At 46.7% G+C, this 25,355-nt stretch overlaps 1 protein-coding gene across 3 annotated transcripts in view; it reads left to right on the forward strand.

Annotated features, from left to right (window-relative positions):
- The first annotated feature begins 5,497 nt into the window (after positions 1-5,497).
- LOC139268671 (uncharacterized) overlaps positions 5,498-25,355 on the forward strand; it is a 97,211-nt gene continuing 77,353 nt past the window's right edge. For all 3 annotated transcript variants that reach the window (XR_011594080.1, XM_070887207.1, XM_070887208.1), the window contains exons 1-3: positions 5,498-5,572; positions 5,886-5,950; positions 12,054-12,166. Coding sequence is in view for 2 of the 3 variants with exons in the window: in XM_070887207.1 (XP_070743308.1) it covers positions 5,499-5,572; positions 5,886-5,950; positions 12,054-12,166 (252 nt within the window). In the remaining variant the exon portion in view is untranslated. The remainder of the gene's footprint in view (positions 5,573-5,885; positions 5,951-12,053; positions 12,167-25,355) is intronic.

Here is a 25,355-nt window from a genome sequence, read left to right on the forward strand (position 1 = left end):
GCTCGGCCGAGCAGCACATGGCAGGGCCTACCAGACTGCGTACCCGAAATCTGTGGCTGCCCAAAGTCCGCCAGCGGGAATGCATCCGATTTCTCCGTGTTGGCATTGTGGGGGAAATCACCGGCACCAACAGCGCCGATTTAAGCAATATAGTTGCAAAGGCTGTCTGAGAGCGGGGCATCTCCAGCGCAAATGTCCGCAGATGAGCAAGCGTGCTGCGACACACCACGTGGAAGATGATGGTCAGACTAGCGCAGATCCAGATATGCAATCCGAGATATCAGAGGAGGAAGTGTATGGACTGTACTCATTCCTAACTAAGAGCAAACTGATAATGATCAACGTGAAATTTAATGGGGTGCCGGTATCGCTGGAACTGGACACGGGGGCGAGTCAATCGATAATGAGCCAAAGGGCATTCGACAAGCTGTAGGATACTAAGGCTGTGAGGCCCAGGCTGAGTCCAGTCAACGCCAAGTTGCGCCGTATACCAAAGAACTCATAACGGTGATTGGCAGTGCCACAATTAAAGTGTGGTATGATGGGTGCGGTTCACGAGTTACCGCTATGGATTGTCCTAGGCAATGGCCCAACACTGTTCGGCAGGAACTGGCTTGGAAAAATCAGATGCGACTGTAACGACATCAAGGTGTTGTCGTCGGAGGAAGATACATGTGCCCAAGTATTGAGCAAGTTCCCCTTGCTGTTCGAACAAGGCATCGGCAACTTAACGGGAGCCAAAGTGCAGATCCACGTGGACTCGGATGCGAGACCCGTCCATCATAAAGCTCGGGCAGTTCTGTATATGATGAAGGAGAAGGTCGAAATCGAACTGGACAGACTCCAGCGTGAAGGGATCATGTCACCGGTTGAATTTAATGAATAGGCCAGCCCCATTGTTCCTATGCTGAAAAGTGATGGCACAGTCAGAATCTGTGGAGACTACAAGGCTACGATCAACAGGGTTTCGAAACAGGATCAGTACCTATTACCGAAGGCTGATGACTTGTTTGCAGCGCTAGCTGGGGGGAAGTCGTTCACCAAACTGGACTTGACATCAGCCTACATGACACAGGAGCTGGTCGAGACGTCGAAGAGACTTATGTGCATTAACATCCATAAAGGACTGTTTATTTATCACAGGTGCCCTTTTGGAATTCACTTGGCTGCAGCAATATTTCAGAGGAACATGGAGAGTCTTCTGAAGTCTGTTCCCAGAACCGTTGTGTTATAAGATGACATCCTGATCACAGGTCGTGACTCCGAGGAACATCTGAACAACCTGGAAGAGGTTCTACATCGTCTGGACAAAGTGGGACTCAGACTGAAAGGCTCGAAGTGTGTCTTCATGGCACCACAGATTGAATTCCTGGGGAGGAAAATTGCTGCTGACGGCATCAGGCCCACGGAGGCGAAAACCAAGGCCATCAAGAATGCACCCAAGCCGCAGAATGTGACAGAACTCCGTTCGTTCCTGCGTCTACTCAACTACTTCGGTAACTTCCTACCTAAATTGAGCACCTTATTAGAACCACTGCACATGCTGCTAAGAAAAGGTGACAACTGGGTGTGGGGTGCGTCTCAAGATGGAGCTTTTGAGAAAGCCACTAATCTGCTTTGCTCTAACAAGCTGCTGGTACATTATGACACGTGTAAACATTTAGTATTGGCCTGTGATGCTTCGTCATATGGAATTGGTTGCGTACTCCAACAAGCTAATGAGTCGGGTAAACTTCAACCAGTCGCGTATGCTTCAAAAAGTTTGTCTAAAGTGGAAAGAGCCTACAGCATGGTAGAGAAAGAAGCAATAGCCTGTGTGTATGGGGTTAAAAAGATGCATCAGTCCCTGTTTGGTCTTCGGTTTGAACTGGAGACAGATCACAAGCCGCTCAGTTCACTGTTCTCTGAAAACAAAGGTATCAATACCAATGCTTCATCCCGCATCCAAAGGTGGGCGCTGACATTATCGGCTTATGATTATATTATTCGCCATAGACCTGGCACCAAGAATTGTGCCGATGCTTTGAGCCGTCTGCCATTGCCCACACCGGAGGTGGAAATGCCACAACCAGCGGACCTATTGTTAGTTATGGATGCTTTTGAGAGTGAAGGAACCCCTGTCACGGTTCAACAAGTTAAGACCTGGACCAGCCAGGACCCGATTTTATCGGCGGTGAAGAGTTGCATCTTCAAAGGTGATTGGTCTGCCATACCCAAGCAAATGTGCGAGGAGACCAAACCTTACATTCATCGCAAAGACGAACTGTTTATTAGTCGGATTGTATACTGTGGGGCAATCGTGTTGTTATGCCCAAGAAAGGGAGAGAGAAATTTGTACGTGAGCTACATAGCACACTTCCCGGCACTGTAATGATGAAATCCATCGCCAGGTCTCATGTATGGTGGCCGGGAATTGACTCTGAGCTGGAATCATGTGTGCATCAGTGCAACACTTGCATTCAGCTCAGCAAAGCACCAGCGGAATCGCTGCTGAGTCTGTGGTCGTGGCCGTCCAAAACATGGTCCAGGATCCACATAGACTTTGCAGGTCCCTTCCTGGGGAAGATGTTTTTAGTTGTGGTGGATGCATATTCGAAGTGGATAGAGTGTATACTCGTGTCATCCAGCACATCCACAGCTACCATTGAGAATCTCAGTGTCATGTTCGCGACACATGGTCTGCCTGACATCGTTGTTAGCGACAATGGATCGTGCTTCACCAGTCAGGAGTTTCAAGACTTCATGAAACTCAATGTTATCAAACATGTAAGGTCAGCACCATTCAAACCTGCATTCAATGGGCAAGCAAAACGTGCAGTCCAAATCACAAAGCAGAGTATGAAGCGAGTAACCCAAGGGTCACTGCAAACCTGCCTGTCATGCATACTGCTTAGTTACAGGACAAGACCACACACGCTTACTGTGGTCTCACCTGCTGAACTAATGGTGAAGAGAGGTCTTAAGACCAAGCTATCTCTTGTACACCCTGACTTGAATAATCGTGTTGAATATAAAAGACAAGGTCAGCAAGGGTATCACAATCGCACAGCTGTGTCACGCGATAGTTCTGTAAATGATCCTGTATATGTTCTCAATTATGGTCAGGGTCCCAAGTGGATCACTGGTACTGTCATGGTCAAGGAGGGCAACAGAGTATTTATTGTCAAGCTCAAAAATGGGCAAACATACAGGAAACATATGGATCAGACAAAGTTGCGGCACACAGATGAACCAGAACAGTCGGAGGAAGAGACAATCGACGACCAACCAACCTACCCCTTGTCATCAGAGGACTCATTGGTCATCAGTGAATCGGGACGTTCAATCACTGACATGTTCAATGAAAATGGATTTTCAATCCCTGACATGGCCATTGCCACTCCCCCCAGGTCAGCCACCCAACCACCAGTCACAACAGACTCTGAACACTCACCCAAGGCTGGAGTTGAACTGAGACGGTCAACCCGGGAGTGTAAAACACCTGACCGTCTCAATTTGTAAAAGACTGTGTTAATATCTCAGAGGGAGGTATTGTCATGTATGTACTTTTGGGATCACTAGCCACTAGATGGCGTCACTGTTGGAGGCCATTGGGCTGCACGCATGTATGTGCAACCCAAGTATAAAAGGCCAGCCATTTTGTATATTAGTCACTTCGGGCCTGAATAAAACAGAGCCAAGGTTATACCTCTTGGAGTTAAACAGTACTCAGTCTAACAGTTATTGCATACACAACAGAAATAAAAACATAAAACGCTGGCAATCTCAGCGGGTCAGGCAGCACCTGTGGAGACAAACAGAGTTAACGTTTTTCAGAACTGGCAAAAGTTCGAAATGTAACAAATTCAGAGTGTCTCTATGATTCCCAAATTATTTTCTTGTATTTTTCCATACAACTGAAAATGCATCAAGGAACAGATGAAGCTCCCTGGCTAATTGCTGAAGTGACACTTGAGAACACTGCAGATGCTGGAAATGCACATCCAGTCTGTCAGCAGCTGAAAAGATGGTGCAAATGAGCGTGGCGGAAAAAAAGTGCCTTGGGCGTAAATTTCATTATGGGTGTAGGCCTTGCATCAGAACTGGAATCACCCTCTCTGTCTGCTTTTCAGATGCAAATTGACCTGCTCTGCATTTCTGACATTTTGGGGTCAAAATTGCCCCTTTTTGCAACGCCCATTAGTGTCTCCGGGGGCGCTAACGGGGCGCGAAACACCTTTCGACCGGGGGGTGGGGGTGGGGGGCAGGGCGTGGGCGTTACTGGCTCCCGTGAAATTGCACAGGAGTTAGCAGAGGGGCTCCCACGGTAGCGCCCTGGGCCGGCGCGCAACCGACGATGATGTTGTCGCAGTGCGTGGCGACCCCTTAGCACCATGCGGTGGATATTGCCCTACACTAAGCAGGGTCAGCGGGTTGCGAACCGGGTCAACATCCGTTCGCGGAGTGGAAGTTAAAGTGGAGTTTGGGAGCGCCCCGCGCTGCCATCCTATCTTTTTGGCCAACTCACGGGTCGGCCCGACGACTTCCTCTGTTGCATGGTCCGGGATGCCATCGTGTAGCCCAGCACTCCGTTTTGGGTGCTGGGCTGTGGCCTCGGTACCACACTGCCCTGGCGGTCCGGTGGAGGCCATCAGAGGCTGTGCAGACTGCTCAGTGGCCCTCCACTATAAGCGAAGGGGAGAGGCGTTGAAACTACGCAGCGTGACGTGGAACATCCATGTCGGCTCTTTGAAATAGCTATCCACTTAGTCCCACGCTCCTGCTCTTTCCACACAGATCTACAATGTTTTTATTTTCAAATATCAATCCAATTCCCTTTTGAAAGTTACTATTGAATTAGCTTCCACCACCCTTTCAGCCAGTGCCTTCCAGCTCATAACAATAACTATGTAATGACAGTGGCTGTTTGGTTGTGTGTTGTTTTATCTCTATGTGTCCTCTCTGTCCTATCACCTATGCCCTTTTTGGCACAGCTTATAAATCAATAAAGCCTTTACTATTTTGAGCCTAGTTCCTGTACCCTTAACCCTTCCTCTCGATTTCTCAGTAATACAAAAAACCTTCCAGATCAAGAAACTTCCACTATCAGTTGAAATTCAATCTCATCACCAACCTCCCCCGCCCCCCCCCCCACCCCGCCACCGCCGCCTCACCCCTTCTCCTTCCCAGCTCTGAGAATGACAGTTTTAAATGCAGAGCAGAAAGAAAAGAAACAGTGAGGTGGAGCATGAACCAATTTCCTCCTCCCCTCCCCCAGATGCAGCCCCACTGCTTTGATGGACAGGCCACTGGGAGTCTGCTTTAGAAGGTATATTTGAGGCACACACAAGGTTGTCCAATCCTGTGCTGGATGCTCTCCAATGATTTACACATGGCTCTGGATGCTGCCCATTAGTCAGTGATAACTGGACACCAGGTTTTCAGACCCTCCCACACCACATTCACTATAAAAGCTCACCCTGTTGGACGGCAATTTTGCTTAGAGGAGATCTAAAAAGATGAAATCTATTCTAACTGGAAAGTTTTGTTTGACCTCCCTTAAGCCTTGTGACCTCGCCAAGTGCACAAAGGAGTAAGTGTATATATATCTGTGGTGCTTTGTATATCTATCCTTGTACCTTGCGAGCTGTGTATTGTGGTAAGAATGTAAGATTCCTACATACCAGTGTGGACTCATGTGAACGGGGGCTGGGATTCTGTTGTCTTGTCTCCCTCACATTACTGGGTTTGTTCTTTTTTAAATCATTCTACAAATTAGAATATTGAGTTAAAAGATGTTTCATTTTCAATTAGAAACCACCAATGTTTTTGTTATATTAAAGGATCCTGGTGGAAGGATACTTTAGATTGTTAATGTTATAATATTATATTCCGAATTCTTTTAGGGAAATCTTGGAATACTTTGAGAACACTTACGATTTGGATGAAACGCTGTTCACTGCACTCAAAGGTAAGGCTGACCACTTTCAGCATCAAGTTTTCCTGCAGCTCAATCTTCTGCTAAACACTTTTTGGATTACTGCTGATTGCAAAGAAATTTAGACCTAGGATAGTTTTTTTTGAACAATTGCCTACCCTTTTTCTTGAAGGCAGTGATTCTGCTGGGGGACTGTTGCATGGGCAGCCCACTGGTACTTCACCTCTTTTTATGTGTTAGCCTAGACAGTGAGTGTCAGCAGGATATTCATCAGTGGAGGGCGTCACAATAGAGTGTGATCCTGGCGTCACCCGATATCCACATGGGGGCACACACAGTCTCACAAATGTATACACACACACACATACACACAGTCTCACAAATGTATATACACACACACAGTCTCACAAATGTATACACACACACACATACACACAGTCTCACAAATGTATATACACACACACAGTCTCACAAATGTATACACACACACAGTCCCACAAATGTATACACACACACACACAGTCTCACAAATGTATACACACACACAGACACATACACACACACAGACACAGACACACACACACACGGTGGAAATTTTTACTCCCAGTGTCCTAGAAAGTATAAGATAATCAATATAAGATAGTCACTAATAAATCCATAAATATAAGAATATCGCTAATAAATCTATAATTATAAAATAGTCACTAATAAATCCATTCCCACTGAAAAGAATGGCTCCAGAAAGGACTAAACTTAAATTTATGACTTGATCCATTTTATCATGCGATTTGAGTTGCAGTTGTACTGCCGCTCATGCATTGATCTGAAACTGTTTGGCTGCATATAACCATCGATATGATGAAATAACTCTGGAGTTAGTTCCCATTTAGGCGCCAGTCTTGGTTCAGTGGTAGCAGTGAGTCAGATGGTTGTGGGCTCAAACCCCACTCCAGAGACTCGAGTGCATAACCTAGGCTGCCACATCAGTGCAGTGCTGAGGGAGTGCTGCGCTGCTAGAGGTGCCGCCTTTCGGATAAGACATTAAAGTGAGGTTCCTTCCTCTCTCTCTGGTCGAGGTAAAATGTCCCGGAATAGTCGTGTCACTATATGCAGCCCAAAGAGATTCCATGGCAGTCAGTAACAAATTGCCAAGTGAAACTTAATATTTAGGGATCTTGTGTACGGTCCAGTTTAACACAGGAGACTTGGCAGTTTGTTATTTTCTATCTCTCAAGGGCGATGTTTAATCCTGAACCTACTGCCAATCTACAGTGTGTTCCTGTTCACTTATCAATTTACTGTTTAATATATTTGTTTGGCAGTTTCTAGTCCAAGCCATGATCTAGTATAATATTTATTCTTCCGGAGTTGAGGAAGATTATGTAAGAGCAAGTGATATAATCAGTAAGCTGAAATACGGTACTGAAAGCTTTCTGTGCGATACCTGAGCTCACTAAAATGTACCGAGATAAAGTCATGCTGCAGATCATAAGAAGCGAGAGTTTGCATATGGGAGGGTTTGAGAGAATTAACAGGAGTAAAAATCCAAAAGTGGAATAAACGAATAGCGAGGAAGTTCTTTGCCTATGTTGAGGGTAAAGCACAGGGCCAGTGTGATGATCCAGGACTGTTGGATGTCCAAAGGATAAGGGTCATGAGGAAGAGTTCAGAGACTGTGGTGCGAAACTGTCTGGTGAGCAGAAATGCAGCTTCTCAGGTGTGTGGCTTTAAGTTGGAGGCTGTTGGAGGTTAACAATCCAGGGTTTTCAGCCTGGCTGGTTCCCCAGTACAGCCCTGATCTTCGCTCCCTTAAGTCCAAGGGACACAGACCTGAATGGAAATGGCGGACAACTGGTTTAGCCATTCACCGCCAGATTTGGCTGGACCACATAAAGCATTATCGGGTCCTGCTCTCGTCTGCAAAAATCGCTCACTATTCCAGAATCACTCTGGATTGTAAAGATAAAACCCGGCTTCTATTCTCCATTGCTAAGGTCTTTTTAAACCCCTCTCCACCCTCACCTCCGACAATAAGTGTGAGGAACTCATGGATTTCTTTGTCGCTAAGATTGAGACCATCCGTTCAGCCACCTCTGCCTCTTCCCTTCCTTCCCCTAGCTCACCGGGCCAAACTTCCTCTAAGGATCCCCCCAGTCCCTAGCCCTTACCTCTCAACTTTCTCCAGTTTCTCTCTGATCTCCCCTCATGACATTTCCGAGCTCATCCTGTCCATGAGACCCACTACCTGCTCCCTTGACACTATTCCCATCAAACTGCTGACCACTCAACTTCCTTTTCTGGCTCCCATGTTAGCTGACATTGTTAACAGTTTTCTCTCCTCACGTGCTGTCCCCCTCTCCCTCAAATCTGCCGTCATCGCCCCCTCCTCAAAAAACCAACCCTCGACCCCTCCGTCCTTGCTAACAACTGCCCCATCTGCAACCTCCCTTTCCTCTCCAAAGTCCTTGAATATGTAGTCACCTCCCAAATCCGTGCCCATCTTTCCCACAATTCCATGTTTGAATCCCTCCAATTCGGTTTCAGCGCCAGCGTCTTATCAAAATCACAAATGACATCCTTTGTGACTGTGACAAAGGCAAACAATCTCACCTCGTCCTTCTTGACTTGTCTGCAGCCTTTGACACAGTTGACCACTCCATCCTTCTCCAACGCCTCTCCACCGTCGTCCAGCTGGGTGGGACTGCACTCGCCTGGTTCCATTCTTATCTATCTAATCATAGCCAGAGAATCACCTGCAACGGCTTCTCTTCCCGCCCCCGCATCGTTGCTTGTGGTGTCCCCCAAGGATCTATCCTTGGCCCCCTCCTAGTTCTCATCTGCATGTTGCCCCTTGGCAACATCATCCGAAAACACAATGTCAGTTTCCACATGTACGCTGATGACACCCAGCTCTACCTCACCACCACTTCTCTCGACCCCTCCAGGGTCTCTAAATTGTCAGACTGCTTGTCCGACATCCAGTTCTGGATGAGCAGAAATTCTCTCCAACTGAATATTGGGAAGACCGAAGTCATTGTTTTCGGTCCTCGCCACTATCTCCGTTCCCTAGCCACTGACTCCATCCCTCTCCCCAACTTCTGTCTGAGGCTGAACCAGACTGTTCGCAATCTTGGTGTCATATTTGACCCTGAAATTAGTTTTTAAACACCTACCCACAGCATAACTCAGACCGCCTATTTCCACCTCCGTAACATCGCCCGTCTCTGCCCTTGCATCAGCTCATCCGCTGCTGAAGCCCTCATCCATGCCTTTGTTACCTCTAGACTAGACGATTCCAATGCACTCCACATTCTAGAGGTGATCCAAAACTCGGCTGCCCGTGTTTTAACTCGCACCAAGTCCCGCTCACACATCACCCCTGTGCTCGCTGACCTACATTAGCTTCCGGTTAAACAACACCTCGATTTCAAAATTATCCTCCTTATTTTCAAATCCCTCCATAGCCTCATCATTCCCTATCTCTGTAATCTCCTCCTGTCCCACAACCCCCAAGATATCTGCATTCCTTTAATTCTGCCCTCTTGAGCATCCCTGATTATAATCGCTCAACCATTGGTGGCTGTGCCTTCTGTTGCCTAGGCCCCAAGCTCTGGAACTCCCTGTTTGAACCTCTCCGTCTCTCTACCTTTCTTTCCTCCTTCAAGACACTCATTAAAACATACCTCTTTGACCAAGCCTTTTGTTATATATGTGGACTTGTAGTTACTCTGTACAGCCACCAGAGGGCTCATCCCCTGGTGTCCCAAGGGATCCCATAATCCCTTGGGAGCACAGGTATTTAAGGAGGCTTCACAGGTTGGAGAGGCACTCTGGAGATCTGCAATAAAAGACTAAGGTCACACTTTACTTTGAGCTCACAGTGTTCAGTCTGACTCTTTCTCCATACACAACAACTAGCGACAAGATACAGATAGCGAACCCAAAGATGCAGAGAACAGTGGGCATCTTGGAGAAATTTTCGGAGGGAGATGATTGCGAAACTTTTGTGGAGCGACTCGATCAATATTTCATGGACAACGAGCTAGATGGGGAAGAGAACGCTGCCAAACGTAGAGCGATCCTCCTCACCATCTGTGGGGCACCAACGTATGGCCTCATGAAGAATCTGCTCACTCCAGCGAAACCCACAGAGAAATCGTACGACGATTTGTGCACACTGGTCCGAGAGCATTTGAACCCGAAGGAAAGCATCCTGATAGCGAGGTTCTACACCTATAAAAGGTCTGAAGGCCAGGAAGTGGCGAGTTATGTCGCCGAGCTAAGACACCTTGCACGATATTGCGAATTTGAAGGACATTTGGAGCACATGCTCAGAGACTTTTTCGTACTTGGCATTGGCCACGAAACCACACTTCGCAAGCTTTTGACTGTAGAGACCCCAACCTTGAGTAAGGCCATAGCGATAGCCCAGGCGTTCATTGCCACCAGTAACAATATGAAGCAAATCTCTCAGCACACAAGTGCTGCTACAAGTACTGTGAACAAAGTGATGTTGTTTTCGAATCGTAACGTACAGGGCAGGTCACACATACCTGCAGCTGCACGTCCGCAGATGAGTCAGTCCACCATCAAGGGTGATGAATGCAAGGCCATTAACACCTTGTTGGCGCTGCAGGAGTGATCAGCGTTTCCATTCATGCCGATTCAAAGAGTATGTTTGCAAGGGCTGTAGAACAATGGGACACCTCCAATGAGTGTGCAGGCGAGCTGCTAAGCCTGTTAAACCTGCAAACCACCATGTTGCAGAGGAGGACAGATCCACGGAGGATCACGACCAAACCAGAGCCTCAGATAGAGGAGTCAGAGGTACATGGGATGCACACATTCACCACGAATTGTCCCCTGATAATGCTGAATGTTGAACTAAATGGATTCCCGGTGTCAATGGAGCTGGACATGGGCGCGAGCCAGTCCATCATGGGCAAAAAGGCTTTCGAAAGGTTGTGGTGCAACAAGGCCTTAAGGCCAGTCTTAACTCCAGTTCGCACGAAACTAAGAACTTACACAAAAGAATTGCTTCCTGTAATCGGCAGTGCTATGGTAAAGGCCTCCTATGATGGAGCACAAGCTACCACTCTGGGTGGTACCGGGCGATGGTCCTACGCTGCTCGGTAGGAGCTGGCTGGGAAAGATACGCTGGAACTGGGACGACATCCGAGCGCTATCGCCCGCTGACGACACTTCGTGTGCCCAGATCTTAAACAAATTTCCTTCGCTGTTTGAACCAGGCATCGGGAAATTCCAAGGAGCAAAAGTGCAGATCCACCTAATTCCGGGGGCACGACCCATTCATCACAAGGTGAGAGCAGTACCATACATGATGAGAGAAAGGGTAGAGATTGAGCTAGACCGGCTGCAAAGAGAGGGCATCATTTCCCCGATCGAGTTCCATATACAGCACTTTTGGTCACCTGCATTAATTTCTACTTATGCGGCTCGGTGTCAATTTTTTTAAATCTCGTAATATTCCTGTGAAGTGCCTTGGGACATTTCGCTATGTTAAAGGCGCTATTTAAATATAAATTGTTGTTGTCAGGCATTTGTTTGAAATTGGAGATTGTTGGAGGTTGATGTTTTGAATTTGTTAAGCAGCGGTGATCCAGGGAGAGCAGGAAGCAGCAGTGATGGAGAGAGAGCAGGAAGTAGTGGTGATCCAGGGACAACAGGAAGTAGCAGTGTTGGAGGGAGAGCAGGAAGCAGTGGTGATCCAGGGAAAGCAGAAAGCAGTAGTGATCCAGGGAGAGCAGGAAGTAGCAGTGTTGGAGGGAGAGCAGGAAGCAGCAGTGATGGAGGGAGAGCAGGAAGTAGTGGTGATCCAGGGACAACAGGAAGTAGCAGTGTTGGAGGGAGAGCAGGAAGCAGTGGTGATCCAGGGAAAGCAGAAAGCAGTAGTGATCCAGGGAGAGCAGGAAGTAGCAGTGATGGAGGGAAAGCAGGAAGCAGTGGTGATCCAGGGAGAGCAGGAAGTAGCAGTGATGGAGGGAGAGCAGGAAGCAGGAATGCAAACTTATTACAAAAATATGCAATGATATTTGAAATGTTTGTTTATCCAATATAAATATGGAGGAGCATCAGTAAATTGATTTTCATCCTTTGGCTTTGTTTAACCCACTAGATGAGTCCAGTTTCTACTTATGCCCAGACAGACTGCGGCTGCCCCTTATATTCTACTTCTGCCATCCTTCAGTGCTCTACATCAATAAACTGCTGCTCGCTGGCCTCATCAAGGTAAAAGTACTAAAGTCGCTTGCATTACAGGAACAAATAGATCAACTCAAAGTAAACACCTTGAACAAACAAATATTAAAACAGTAGGTTAAGGAAATTAATAGTCAAACTCTTTCATTTGTTTCTTACAGCCTTGTATGTTTAACGTGAATGAAGAAATAATTAATAGATTGACATGAATAATAGAAGGCCTGAAATATTTAATTATGATATATAGTGCAGTTAGTGTGAGTGCATTTTCTATTTTCTATTTTCCTCCACTGTTTGCCTGAAGGTGGTGACCCTTACATGATTCTACAGACACTGTAATTCCTCTGATATCTAGTTCAAGTGACCATTCTTTGTGTACGAGTGCCCAGAGGGTCTTCACGCATGGAAGAGGGACATCACAGTCAAGTCAGATCCTGTCCTTAACTGATGTCCATTTTCCAGTAGAAGTCATTTGATAGCCATACACAGTAGGGAAAACTGGCTGATCTAACTGTGCTGTAGCTAATTTGGGAATGTTTGATGGGGCAGTTTCGAGGGTGCTTTATTTCACACTCAACACATGCTAAATTGTATTGGGTTTAACCTGAAGCTGGCACTGTCAAAAAAAAAAGAAAAAGACTTGAAGGACTTGCATTTCTATTGAAATTGCCCCTTGTGAGTTTTGTAGCGGTGTCCGGGACAGCTCTGCCCGTTTTCTCACCGCGGCATGCACGCATCAACCGCTTACCGACTGCCAGGGACCCCCTCATTAAATTGCCCCTTTCCTGGTATTGCCCCGCAGGAACGGTCCCCCCGCCCATTGGTGCCCCCGACAGCTTTTGCTGTCGGTACACTCTCTGTGGCATGGCGGCCTGGCCCCACTTAAAGGGGAGGGCGCACTGCTGCAGCTGCCATGTTATTTGTTTTTGGCGGCCGCCTGCCAGGTCAGTCCAACAATTATGGCCGCGCGTTCGGCCTGGTCACCAACTGGCAGCCTGGCACCCCCTAAATGCCAGGCCGCTGGCCCGGCCGAAACCCTCCCTGGTGGCTCAGTGTTTGCCACTAAACTGTTTACAGAGTTCACAGCGGCCCTCCCCTTTAACTGTGTTCATACTCTGTTTGTTACAGGACACTAGACAGTCATTAGGACCCTGCGGGAACTATTCACACACTGCTATAAACAAGCTAGTCCATGCTGGCTTTGGGACACCATTTTGGGGAGTTGCTATAAAGGCCACAGTTCGTTACTTTACTCCTGGTTCAGTAAATCTGTTTAGTTACGCACACAACATAATTTGGCGATGAGGATGAATCAAATTAACCTCCTTACCCCCCTGCCTTTCCTTTCCACACCGGGGGACTCTCCAATCCCGTGGCCAAGATGGATAAAAAGCTTTTCTACGTAGATCATGGCAAGTGGGTTAGACAGCGACAACCAAACACCAGCTCGCCGCAGTGCAATACTTATCCACTGCCTCGGCACCGAAGGCCAACGCATCTTTGGCCAAATCGAAGACACGGAGTTCTACGACAAAGCAGTAAGCGCCCTAGAGAAATATTTTGGACCAAAGAAAAGTATGATGGAGAGATACAAATTTCGTCAAAGGGGATAAGGGAACGGTGAACCAATCAAACAGTACATCATTTCATTAACTGAACTGGCCGCTACGTGTAACTTTGGAGCACTCACAGAGGAAATGATCAGGGATCAAATTATTGAGAAAACAACGATCCCCCACATTCGGGAATGCTTGCTAATGGAGGATGACAAATTGACATTGGATAAAGCAACTAATTTGGCCATCCAAATCGAATCAGCGCTTTCCGATTCAAAAGCGATCAGATCCCCTGCTCCCCCTGTGCAGCAGACTTCAGCTACAGCCCATGTGCAAGGCGTTCGTCCAAAGCAGAAATCACAGCAGAGACCCAGGGCTAGTAATAACCCACTCACTATGGATCGCGGGCATAACTCCCACTGCTTTAACTGTGGGGACAAATCACATTCAGCAAAGAATCCTAATTGCCTTGCATGTGAGAAGAAATGCTCTGCCTGTGGTAAAATGAACCAATTTGCTAGTGTCTGTCGCTCATCGCAGCATATTCGACAACCCGATAGTGATGAACTGTTAGTGACATTTCTCACATCGGTCCTGGAAAATTCAAGGACTGTGAGGTACACATTGATGGCACGCCTATATGCCTCCTCATTGACCTTGGAGCCAAAGTCTCCATATTGAACGAGGCTGTGTACAAAACCCACTTCACGCACTGTCAACTGCAGCCCGCAACTTCCACTCTACATGCGTACTCCGACTCCAAAATTGAGGTACTTGGGGTCATATCTGTTCCGATATACTACAAGGAAATAACATTGGAGAACTTTTCCTTTCATGTCGCGAAGGGACGAAGCCCCATGGGTGTTGACTTTTTGACAAGCTTAGGTTCAAAGTTTACGACCCAACTGACACACCTGTCTACACGGTGAACTTTGACAAACAGTATCCCTCAATCTTCACAGGGTTTGGAGTGACAACAAAAATTCTGCCATCGTCCCCGCATTCAACCTTCCGTCAAATTGGTTATGGAGCGGCTTCGCCGTCTCCCATTCGTGGTTTGCGATCAAGTGTCCGCAGAATTAACACGACTCGAATATCAGGGAGTCATTGAGAGCATCGACTCCTCACCCTAGTTCTCAAACTTAGTCATTGATTGGCATAAAAATGGGGAGATCCATCTATGCATCAACCCGAAAAAGGTCAACAAGGCCATCATCCCCGACAAGTACCCTCTTCCCACCATCGACAAACTGTCTTCAGAATTCCACGGCTCAATAGATTTTATGAAACTCAACATGCGCCGTAGTTACGTGCAAATACCCCTAGCGGAGAACAACAAACCGCTCACGGCATTCACGACGCATGATGGTCTGTATCAGTATCGACGCAGGCCCTATGGACTATCTTCTGAACCAAGTACATTTCAGAAGATTGTCACTACTATGCTAACAGGCATAGAGGGAGACCTCAATCTGCTTGTCGATATCGTTGTCCGTGGACAGACAATGGAAGAACATGACCAGCGACTTCACGCAGTTATGGCTAGACTTGCTATACATATCATTAGACTTAATACCGATAAGTGCACATTCGCTGTGGGAGAAATAAACTTTCTGGGCTACAGAGTCACAGCACAAGGTGTCAAGCCAACGGTTGACAACATTGACACGATCCAGCAAATGCAGGAGGCTACCAACATCAAAGCACTTGCAACTTCTATCTGAAGTTCATTCCGCACTACGCGCACATTGCTGAACGACTTCGCAAGTTGCTGCGTAAGGACCTTCCTTGGGAATGGACAGATTCCCAGGCTCAGGCATGCACCACGCTTAAGGAGAAAATCACATGCCCTCTTATCCCCGCGCACTTTGATCCGCATGCCACTACGTATGTCACCACGGATGCATCAGGCACCGTCATGGGTGCTGTGCTCTCACAATGGATTGACGGCCTGGAACGCCCAGTCACCTTCCCTTCACACAATCTCGTCTGCAGATTGGAAATACTCTACAGGGGAACGTGAAGCACTCGCTTGCATCTACTCATGTGAACACTGGCACATCTACCTTTATGGCAGGAAATTTACCCTCCATACGATCACCAAGCGCTAACTATGCTACTCTCGACAACTGGATTTGGGCACAGACCACCACAAATCAGCCGGTGGTCAGATCGCCGCCTTCAATATAACTTTGATGTACAGTACATCGCTGACAGTTGCAACCACGTAGCTGACATGCTTAGCCGCTCGATACCTGCTTCGGATTCTGGTGCTACCTTGTTCACAGGTGACAACACATATGTCACGTCGATCATCACTCAGTCCATCAGAAACCTTGTCTCCTGCGATGAACTCAAAACCGAATCACAGAGTGATGCTACACTCCAGCACGTGTGCCTCCAGACTGAATGGCCTAAGCAAATTCCAGCAGAGCTGAAAACCTTCCACAGACTTCGCGATGATTTTTTCATTTGGAACGATGGCTGCCTAGCTCGTGGTGATAGAGTAGTAATTCCCAAGTTGCTTCAACAGCGCGTTCTCTCATTGGCATATGATGGATACCCTGGCATTGTCCGCATGAAGCAGAGATGTCACGATTCAGTATGGTGGCCTGGGATTGACACTCGCATCGAGGAGTTTGTCTCACACTGCGAAGCATGCAGTCTGAGCAAAAAGACCACAAACATCCGACCAGCGCCAATAAAGCCCATTCCATGGCCACAAAGACCATGGCAACAACTTCAGTTGGATATCTTCAGTCCAGTTGAAGCAGATCTAGAGCACCAGCGTTTCCTTGTTGTAGTACATGACCTACATTCCAAATGGCCAGAAATCGCGACAAGTTCAGTGACCTCGTCAACGATCATCACTATTCTGCAGGGTATGTTGACGAGTGGGGCCTCCCAGAGGTCATAATCACTGACAATGGACCACAGTTTGTGTCCGACCAGTTCACGGATTTCCTCACTCGTCATGCTATCAAGCAGCGCCTTACTGCTTGGTACAATCTTCAAAGTAACCGAGGTGTTGAGCGATTTAACCGCGCCATCAAAGAGGGTTTGAAAGTCAACCTCGCAGCAGGCCGAACATTCGACGAAGCGATTCATACCATTTGACAAAGCACTCGCTAATGGGGAAGACACTGCTGAATTCATGATTGGGCGGAATCTTCGCTGGCTACTGGACATTCTCAAACCCCCAGTCAAACTTAGCACGAAGATAACCACACTCGCATCCCAGAGTTTGAAACGCCAATGAAAAGCGAAGTCGTACACTGACACAAAACGACGCGCTCAAAAGCCCCGACTGAAGAACGAAGATTGGGTCAGAGTTAACCGCCCAAACCAGAGTCATAAGTTCACATCTTCACTTTAGCATCCAAAACAGATCGGGCAAAAGTTCAGCCCTCACACCTATGAGCTCAATGATGGAACTCGATGGAACGCTCGTAGACTGATCCCAACTCACAGGCCAACAGACCAGCAGGATGGAACAGAGGCACCGTTCTGTTTCCCAATCGAAAACCTCGATCAAACACCGCAAGCTCCACGCCGGTCTCAGCGTATCGGAACACGGTCTGGCTATCTCAAGGACTTTGTCTGTTCATAGACTGTGTTTTCAGAAGGGAGGAAATATGGTGTGTTCATATTCTGTTTGTTACAGGACACTAGACAGGCATTAGGACCATGTGGGAGCTATTCACACACTGTTATAAACAAGCTGGTTCATGCTGGTTTTGGGACACCATTTTGGGGAGTTGCTGTAAAGGACACAGTTAGTTACTTTACTCCTGGTTCAGTAAGACTGTTTATTTACATACACAACAGTCAGCGTGGTGTTGATGCCTGACACCCTCGGCTACTCCACCCAACACCCACTTCAGCCCCGCTAGTGACGGCCACTTCGCCCCACCCCCACTTCCACCCTCATGATGAGGTCACTTCTGCCCAGCTTCAAAAAAATCTCAAGTGCTGAATTTCGATGGTTAGGTGACCAGAACACATCGAAAACAATAGGTGCACTTCGTTTCCGGCGGTGGGCAATTTCGGCCCCCAAATGTTTTAATGTCAGTTGAGGGATAAATATTGGCCAGGACACCAGCAAGAACTCCACTGCTCTTCTTCGAAATAGTGCCATGGGATCTTTTACGGCCACCTGAGAGGGCAGACATGACCTCGGTTTAACGTCTCATCTCAAAGACGGCACTTCCGACAGCGCAGCACTCCCTCAGTACTGCAATGGAGTGTCAGCCTAGATTTTGTGCTCAGGTCTCTGGAGTGGAGCTTGAACTCACAACCTGCTGACTCAGAGGCAAGCATCTACCAATTTAGCCACAGCTCATAGCAGAAAAAATTTTCTATTCCTGGATTTGATGTATCAGTAATAAGAAGGGATTAGCAATGTGAAATCCACCTCTATGTGATCTTCTTTCTGCTTGTGTTTAACCAAAAGAATTTTAGTGATGGGGTTGATAGTTCCACTGGTACGCTCTTAATTACAATCCTGCCCTTTCAGAAGCCATTGCCCGTGCAGGAGTACTGCTAAGAGCGAATGTTAGTCAATGTGTTTTATCATCAAGCTGAGAAGCGCAGCTCCACCACACCTGTTTGATTTCCACTTCTCTCACCAGCCATCTTTGTAGCCTCCCTGAATGAGACTCGCAATGTAATGGCAGTTTGGGATAAATTGTGGGCAGTTTTATGCTGTTGAACTGCACCCAGTGGGAGCTGGATGGAGACAGTCGCAAACTCATGCCACCTTGGATTCCGACAGAAAGAGACAAAAGAGACTTTCGTCCCATCAGTCTGGATTGGAGTCGAACCCTAGTGTGAAAGGGTAGTGGGCAGTGATTGGGAGTCATGAGGGGAGATTTCCCTGGGTCTGTTGGCTAGGCACCCGTCTGTTGGGTGTGACGAGTATCAGAACATGGAGGGTCTGAGCGTACATCTGTAAAGGAAATCATACAATTTTCCAATATTCACTGCGCCTGGGCGATCAGAACACAGACCCAGGAAAATCCTTTCTCTAGACTTACCTAGATTGTTTAAATATAATATACTATTACTCTAAATTGATCAGAAGATTAACTAGTTCTAATAAAGCGCTAACATTTACGAATGTAGGCATGTCCAGAGGCTGAGCAGCACCAATGATATGGGAGTAAAGGGATCTGAGTTGCATAGTTGCTGATAGAGAATTCAAACAGGCTGCATTTAGACAGGCTGTGAAAATTCACAAACACCAAGTCAGAGATGCTACGTGAGTGGGAGCATGTTGCATTAAGTCATCAATCAACTTGACATTTTAGGACCTTGGGTAGTGAGCCAATTAAAAGGCTAAAAGACTATTAATTGAGCCAATAAGGTCAAAGAAGGCGAGTTCTTTTCTGTAAATTGAACCCGGTATAAACACAGCCATTTTGGCCATGTGATATCAGAAGGACAATGACCTGGCTTAAAGCCAAGAGCTTGCTACTGCTGCTAAAATAAAGTTACATTAAAACTACAATCGGAGTTCGTATTTCTTTGGAAACTAAGAGATCTAACAATTTTGGCGTCACGAACACGATTGCTGAGGAAAGAAACTGAATTTTGGATATCGGACCTACATACTGAGGTAAGGACTCCTCTTTATAAAAGTCCTCGGTCAAAAGTCTAAATTCGCCTCTCCTTCTATGCGATTCCGAAAGCCTCCGGTTTGCGAACCCTCCGGTTGGTAGTCGGCTCGAGGTCCCATAGACGTCTAACTTTGGCGGTGTGTTAGTTAATTAATCACCAACCCACTGATCGGCTGGAAAGCCTACGACTCGAGACCCCAGTAAAGAAATCAGTATTATGGCAGCAGGAGATAAGAGCAAAGAATTGCCTACAACTGTTAAAGGTGGGCAGGCACCACCTGAGGTTTCGCTAGATGAAATTCTCGAACAGTTGAAAGAATACATAGAGCAACAATTCAATTTATCTAAAACCTGTATTAAGATCGAACAAAAGTATGGAACCTCCAAAGGACAATGGTCCTTGGACGAGATTAAAAGGGTCTGGGGAAAAACGGCCTGTATGAAAAATAAAGAGCGAATCAGATGGTCCCTAGCGGTTATGGGACAGATTCAAAAGCGGAATGAAATTATAATGCGTTCCCAACATGATCGAGAACTGACCAGTACAAAGGATCAATTGCAAACTGTTTGTGCGCAGCTGCGACAAAAAAAGCTTGAACTTGAAAAGCTGGAAGCGGAAGTTAAAGATCTTAAAGGTGAAATGAAAGAATGGAAAAAATCATTAGGTCAAGAGACAGTAATAGGAAAAGGAAAATGTATCAGTCAATTCCCAGGGTACCCATGTTTGGATAAATTAAAAGCGCAAACCCGAAGACACGACCGAGGAATAGATACGGATTCTGAATCCTCCAACGATACAGTGTCGGAGGATGATGAAGAATTAGGGGTGCGCTTTGCCCTGTTTAAAAAAAGACGAATTGTAGTCAAATCAGAAGAGACTGCGGATGAGGGCGGAACCAAAAAACGAGGAAAAGGGTGTATGCAGAATACTTATTTCATGATCCGGCAGACCCAGAGAAAATTGATAAATGGTCCAAGGAATTGCCCAATCCAAAGAAAGGGGGAGTAAAAACGTGGGACCAATTGGACCGCTTAAGAAATATATATCAACTTCATCCCTGGGATGGAGTGCAAATTTTGACCATAATGCTGCCAAAAACACAGGGAAGAAAATTGCACGACAAGGTAGAAGAAGCTTTGGGGCAGGATGAGCAAGAATTAGACGCAGGATGGGAGGCAATTAAACACTGGCTGCAAGCCTTCAGTCCAGCTAAGACAGACTGGGGAAAAATTGCAGCCTGCCAACAGAAAGGAACAGAGGAGGTCCTGGAGTATGACGAGCGGTTTAGATGCACGTGGCTAGAACATTCGGGTATGAATAATACGGATGAGGAAATGGATGAACAAGTGTTTGGACCCCTGAAAGCAGCTTTCGTGGCAGGTCTAAAGCCAGAACTGTCCAAAATGCTTAAGGTAGTGTTACCGGACTGGGAAGGTAGAGGAACTACCTTTGCAGCATTGGTGAATCGATGAACCAATTAGATCAGGATATGGGAGCTAAAGTCCGAGCTATACAGGCTATGGGATGGAAATCCGAGGATTCCGATAAACAGTCATTCGGAAAATTACCCGGAAAATGTCATTATTGTGGGAAAGAAGGTCACTGGGCCAAGACGTGCAGGGCAAAACAGCAAGGTCGTGGCTGGGGAAGTGGACGCAGCCAGGGATACAATTCAGCCAACAAACCAGGCTTGTCACAAGATAACGACCTCATAGAAGCATTTAAGCAACTGACAATACAACAACAGAAGGAGTTACTTGGGATAGCAAAAAACGATTAGAGCCCACCCTGGCCCCCCTCCTCGCACTAATACAACAAAGGGGAGATGGGCTATATATAACTGTGAGGGTGGGCAATAAGGATGTGGACTGTCTTTTAGACACAGGGGTGGAATTAACATGCTTACCCCTACAATATGGAGACTTTTTGCCGTTGGATGGTAGGGCACGTACAGCCTATGGAGTTGGGGGCCATAAAATGGAAATTAAAAGGACTACACCTGTACTTATAGGGCTGGGTCCACATGAACTAACCATGCCGGTCTGGATAGGCCCAGTAGATCAACCCCTTTTGGGAATGGCCGTTCTAATCCAAATAGATTCATCGTTGCATTTCGAGGATGGTCGGGTGACATGGTCAATTAAAACTTTGAAGAAAGAAGAATTGAAGGAATACCTGATATGGGCTAAAGATAAGAACGATTGTGGCCTACTCCAGATGGAGCCTGCGTCATTTACCGGGACCAAGCCTCCATGCACTAAACAGTATCCCATCAGTCCAACTGCCATCGCTGGAATCTTACTGGTTATTCAGCAATTGGAGAAACAAGGGGTGCTTATTAAAACGCATAGCTCCTCCAATAGCCCCGTGTGGCCGGTACAGAAATCTAATGAGACTTGGCGTTTGAATGTCGATTATAGGAAAGCTACCAGTGTATTGATCAAAAAGCTCCTTTGGCCGCAGATCCTCCACCATTTTTAATGCCCTCAAACCAGAACATAAATATTTCTCGGTTATAGATATGGCCAGCGGATTTTGGTCGGTGCCTCTGGCACCGGAGGTTTGACAGTGGTTTGCTTTCACTGTCCAAAGACAACAGCATACTTGGACCCGGTTACCACAGGGTTTCCACAACAGCCCAACGGTATTCCACATGGCTTTACAAAGCCATTTGCGAGAATTACCTCCCCTGTCATCCACAGTCATCCAATATGTAGACGATATCTTGCTAGCTTCAAACACGGAAGAACAGCATGAACAAGATTTACGAGCTTTGCTGGATCATTTCGGCTGAAAGGACATAAAACCAGCATCGACAAAGCACAAACATCCCAAGAAGAGGTTGTATACCTGGGACAAAAGATTTCACAAGGAAAGAGAGAACTTACCCAGGATAGAACTGCAGCCATTCGGGCTGCTAAAAAACCCACCACTATTCAGGAACTAAGGTCTTTTTTGGGATTGTGTAACTTTAACAGAAATTGGATTGACTCCATCACACAGCTTGCTCAGCCATTGAATGATATTTTAAAGAGGAAACGTGCCTCTAAAGAGGCCATCACCCTCACTAAGGAACTGCAAGAGGCCTTCCTGAGTTTGAAAAAGGCTTTGTGTTCGGCACCGGCTCTGGGAATCCCCGACAGTGGTAAGCCATTTACCTTGTTTGTCCATGAGAAAGAAGGATATATGACAGCTATACTGACACAAGAACGTGGGGATCGGCAAAGACCTATTGGCTATTATTCGGCAAAACTGGATGCGGTAGCCCTCGGATGGGGAAGTTGCCTAAGGGCCATGGAAGCTACATGTCGAGCGGTAATGATCACTGCGGGTCTAGTCCTCGACCAAAAGCTGATTGTCAAGTGTCCCCACACTGTACACACTTTGCTGTCTATGAATAGAATATCTCAAGTGACGGCAGCTAGATGGACCCGCTGGGCAACAGTTTTGGAAGCTCCTAATCTCCATATCGTCCGGGCCAGCCCGGTTAATCCCGCAACTATGCTCCCGATGTCAGAATCGAGGGAGCAAGAGGGGGGAGAATGTGAAGAGCATGACTGCGTGGAGATTTTAAAAGAAACAGAAGAAGCAACCTTAGCAGCAGAGGAGCCTCTGCACAACCCAGATCTCATCCTGTTTACAGATGGTTCCTTCTTTGTTGACAATGGTACCAGAAAAGCAGGATGGGCAGTTACAACCTTATATGACGTAGTGGCAAAAGGATGTTTACCCTCAGGAACGTCAGCACAACAGGCCAAGTTACGGGCCCTGTCAGAAGCATGTCGAATAGCAGAAGGACAGACAGCTAATGTCTACACAGATTCGCATTATGCTTTTGGAGTCGTTCACGACTTTGGTATGTTATGGCGGAAAAGAGGATTCCTCACTGCTGCTGGTACACCTATCCGAAATGGAAAAGAAGTCCGAGACTTACTGGAGGCCATACAATTACCTCAGGAAGTGTCCATCCTGAAGTGTAAGGCCCATACCAAGGAAAATACCACAGAAGCTCAGGGAAATGCCCTAGCCGACCAGGCAGCTAAAGATGCCGCCTCACAGGGCGTTCCTCCAGAAGAACCAACACAGATATGCTGATTGAAAGCACTCAGGATTCTGACACCAGACCTTCAAACAATGCAAGGCGAGTGTCTCCGAGAGGAAAAATGGACATGGATTGAGGAAGGAATTAAGCTATGTGAAGATGGTGTCTGGAGACAAAGAGTTACCAACAAGCCAGTCGCGCCACAAGCGCTTATGCCTTTTTTTAGCCCAACAGATCCACTCGTGGGGACACTTGGCCTCACAACAGATGACGGCACGGTTCCAGAAAAGCTGGTGGGGTCGGGGATTTAAAAAACATGCCCAGCTGGTAACAGACCGCTGTGTGGTCTGCCAGAAAAATAATTCTGGACCCATCACGGTAATGCCCCAACTGAGGCCCCCTGCCCCTGTCGGACCATTCCAGCATCTGCAGGTTGATTATATATCTCTTCCTTCATGCCAAGGATACACTGACATTCTTGTCATGGTCGACAGATTCTCTAGATGGGTAGAAGCTGTCCCAACTAAAAGAGCCACAGCCAATCACACTGCAAAGGTCTTGTGTAAGGATTACATTCCCCGATGGGGAGTCCCGAATAGCATTGATTCAGATCAGGGAACACACTTCACAGGTGCTGTCTGCCAAGAAGTCTGTAGGTTACTGAACATTACGTGGGATTTACACAGTCCTTATCATCCACAATCATCAGGACAAGTAGAACGAATGAATCGAACTCTGAAACAACGGCTTGCCAAATATCACCAAGAAGGAACACCATGGCCCCAGGCACTACCAATAGTGCTATGCAGCATTAGGGCAACCCCAAACAGAACTACAGGTCTAAGCCCATTTGAAATTATAACAGGAAGACCCATGTCACTGCCAGGAACTATCGATTTACAGAAAGCTGATGTTCACTTAATGAGTGACACTTTGTTATCATACTGTCAGAACCTAACCAATGCTATTAGTTCTGTTTTCCGACAGGTATCGGCAGCTTGGGGTAATCCACCCGAAGGAGGACACGACATCATCCCGGGAGTCTGGGTGTATGTGAAAAAGTTGCATAAAAAACCTTTGGGTGCCAAGTGGGAGGGACCTTATCAAGTGTTACTGACCACCCAGGCAGCTGTTAAAGTCCAAGGAAAGAAAGCCTGGATCCACACTTCACACGTTAAACGAGCACCCGTAACTGAAGCTGAAATCTAATAAGGACAATTACTTTTTGCCAAAATGTATAAATTTACTGGATTACTGATTGTAGGTATTCTAGGCATTTGCCTACTTCTTACTAGCCGACCCTCTGCACCAAAGAGAAATAGTAGGGTAGCAAGGGAATTACCTTTTTATATATGTCATACATTTATGCCAAACAAGGTAACATTTCTAGTTGTTGGGTGTGTGCGTATATTCCTATTCACTCAAAGGGAGGGATTCCCTTGAGGCCAGTTCTCTTGAATATCTCGGAAATGGCTGAGTGGATAATTAATCAAAACAAAACAGGCAATGCGTTTCAGGATACGGAAAACTGGGCACGTAAATGGAAGTCAGCAGGTTACAATCTGACTACCTTTGAAGGGGGATACCAACCGTGTTACAATAATTCCAAACGGCTCCCATTTTTTGTGATAACTAATACAACGGGAATAGGAAGACTGGGGGAATCGGTCTGTCTGATTAGAAACATCAAAGGAGGCCAAAATATGGGGTGTAGTAACTGCTCCCGGAATTATAATATAATCACGCCACGGAACCGTCCAAACTGGGCCGATGTGGGAATTTTTAACGTAACGGGGATTCTGAATAAAACAGATGGAAAAGCCTGGACAGGCCCCGGAGTGTTGCTGACAAAGAAACAGCTAACATTCATTGCCTATAATGCCACCTATTGGGTGTGTGGCCACAAGGCCTACCCTTGGCTGCCCCAGAATTGGACAGGATCCTGCTATTTAGCCTACATTGTACCTTATATGTATCATATAAAATCACTGTCGGAACATTT

The sequence above is a fragment of the Pristiophorus japonicus genome, chromosome 8 (genome assembly GCF_044704955.1).
Source record: "Pristiophorus japonicus isolate sPriJap1 chromosome 8, sPriJap1.hap1, whole genome shotgun sequence".
NCBI classification, from domain to species: domain Eukaryota; kingdom Metazoa; phylum Chordata; class Chondrichthyes; family Pristiophoridae; genus Pristiophorus; species Pristiophorus japonicus.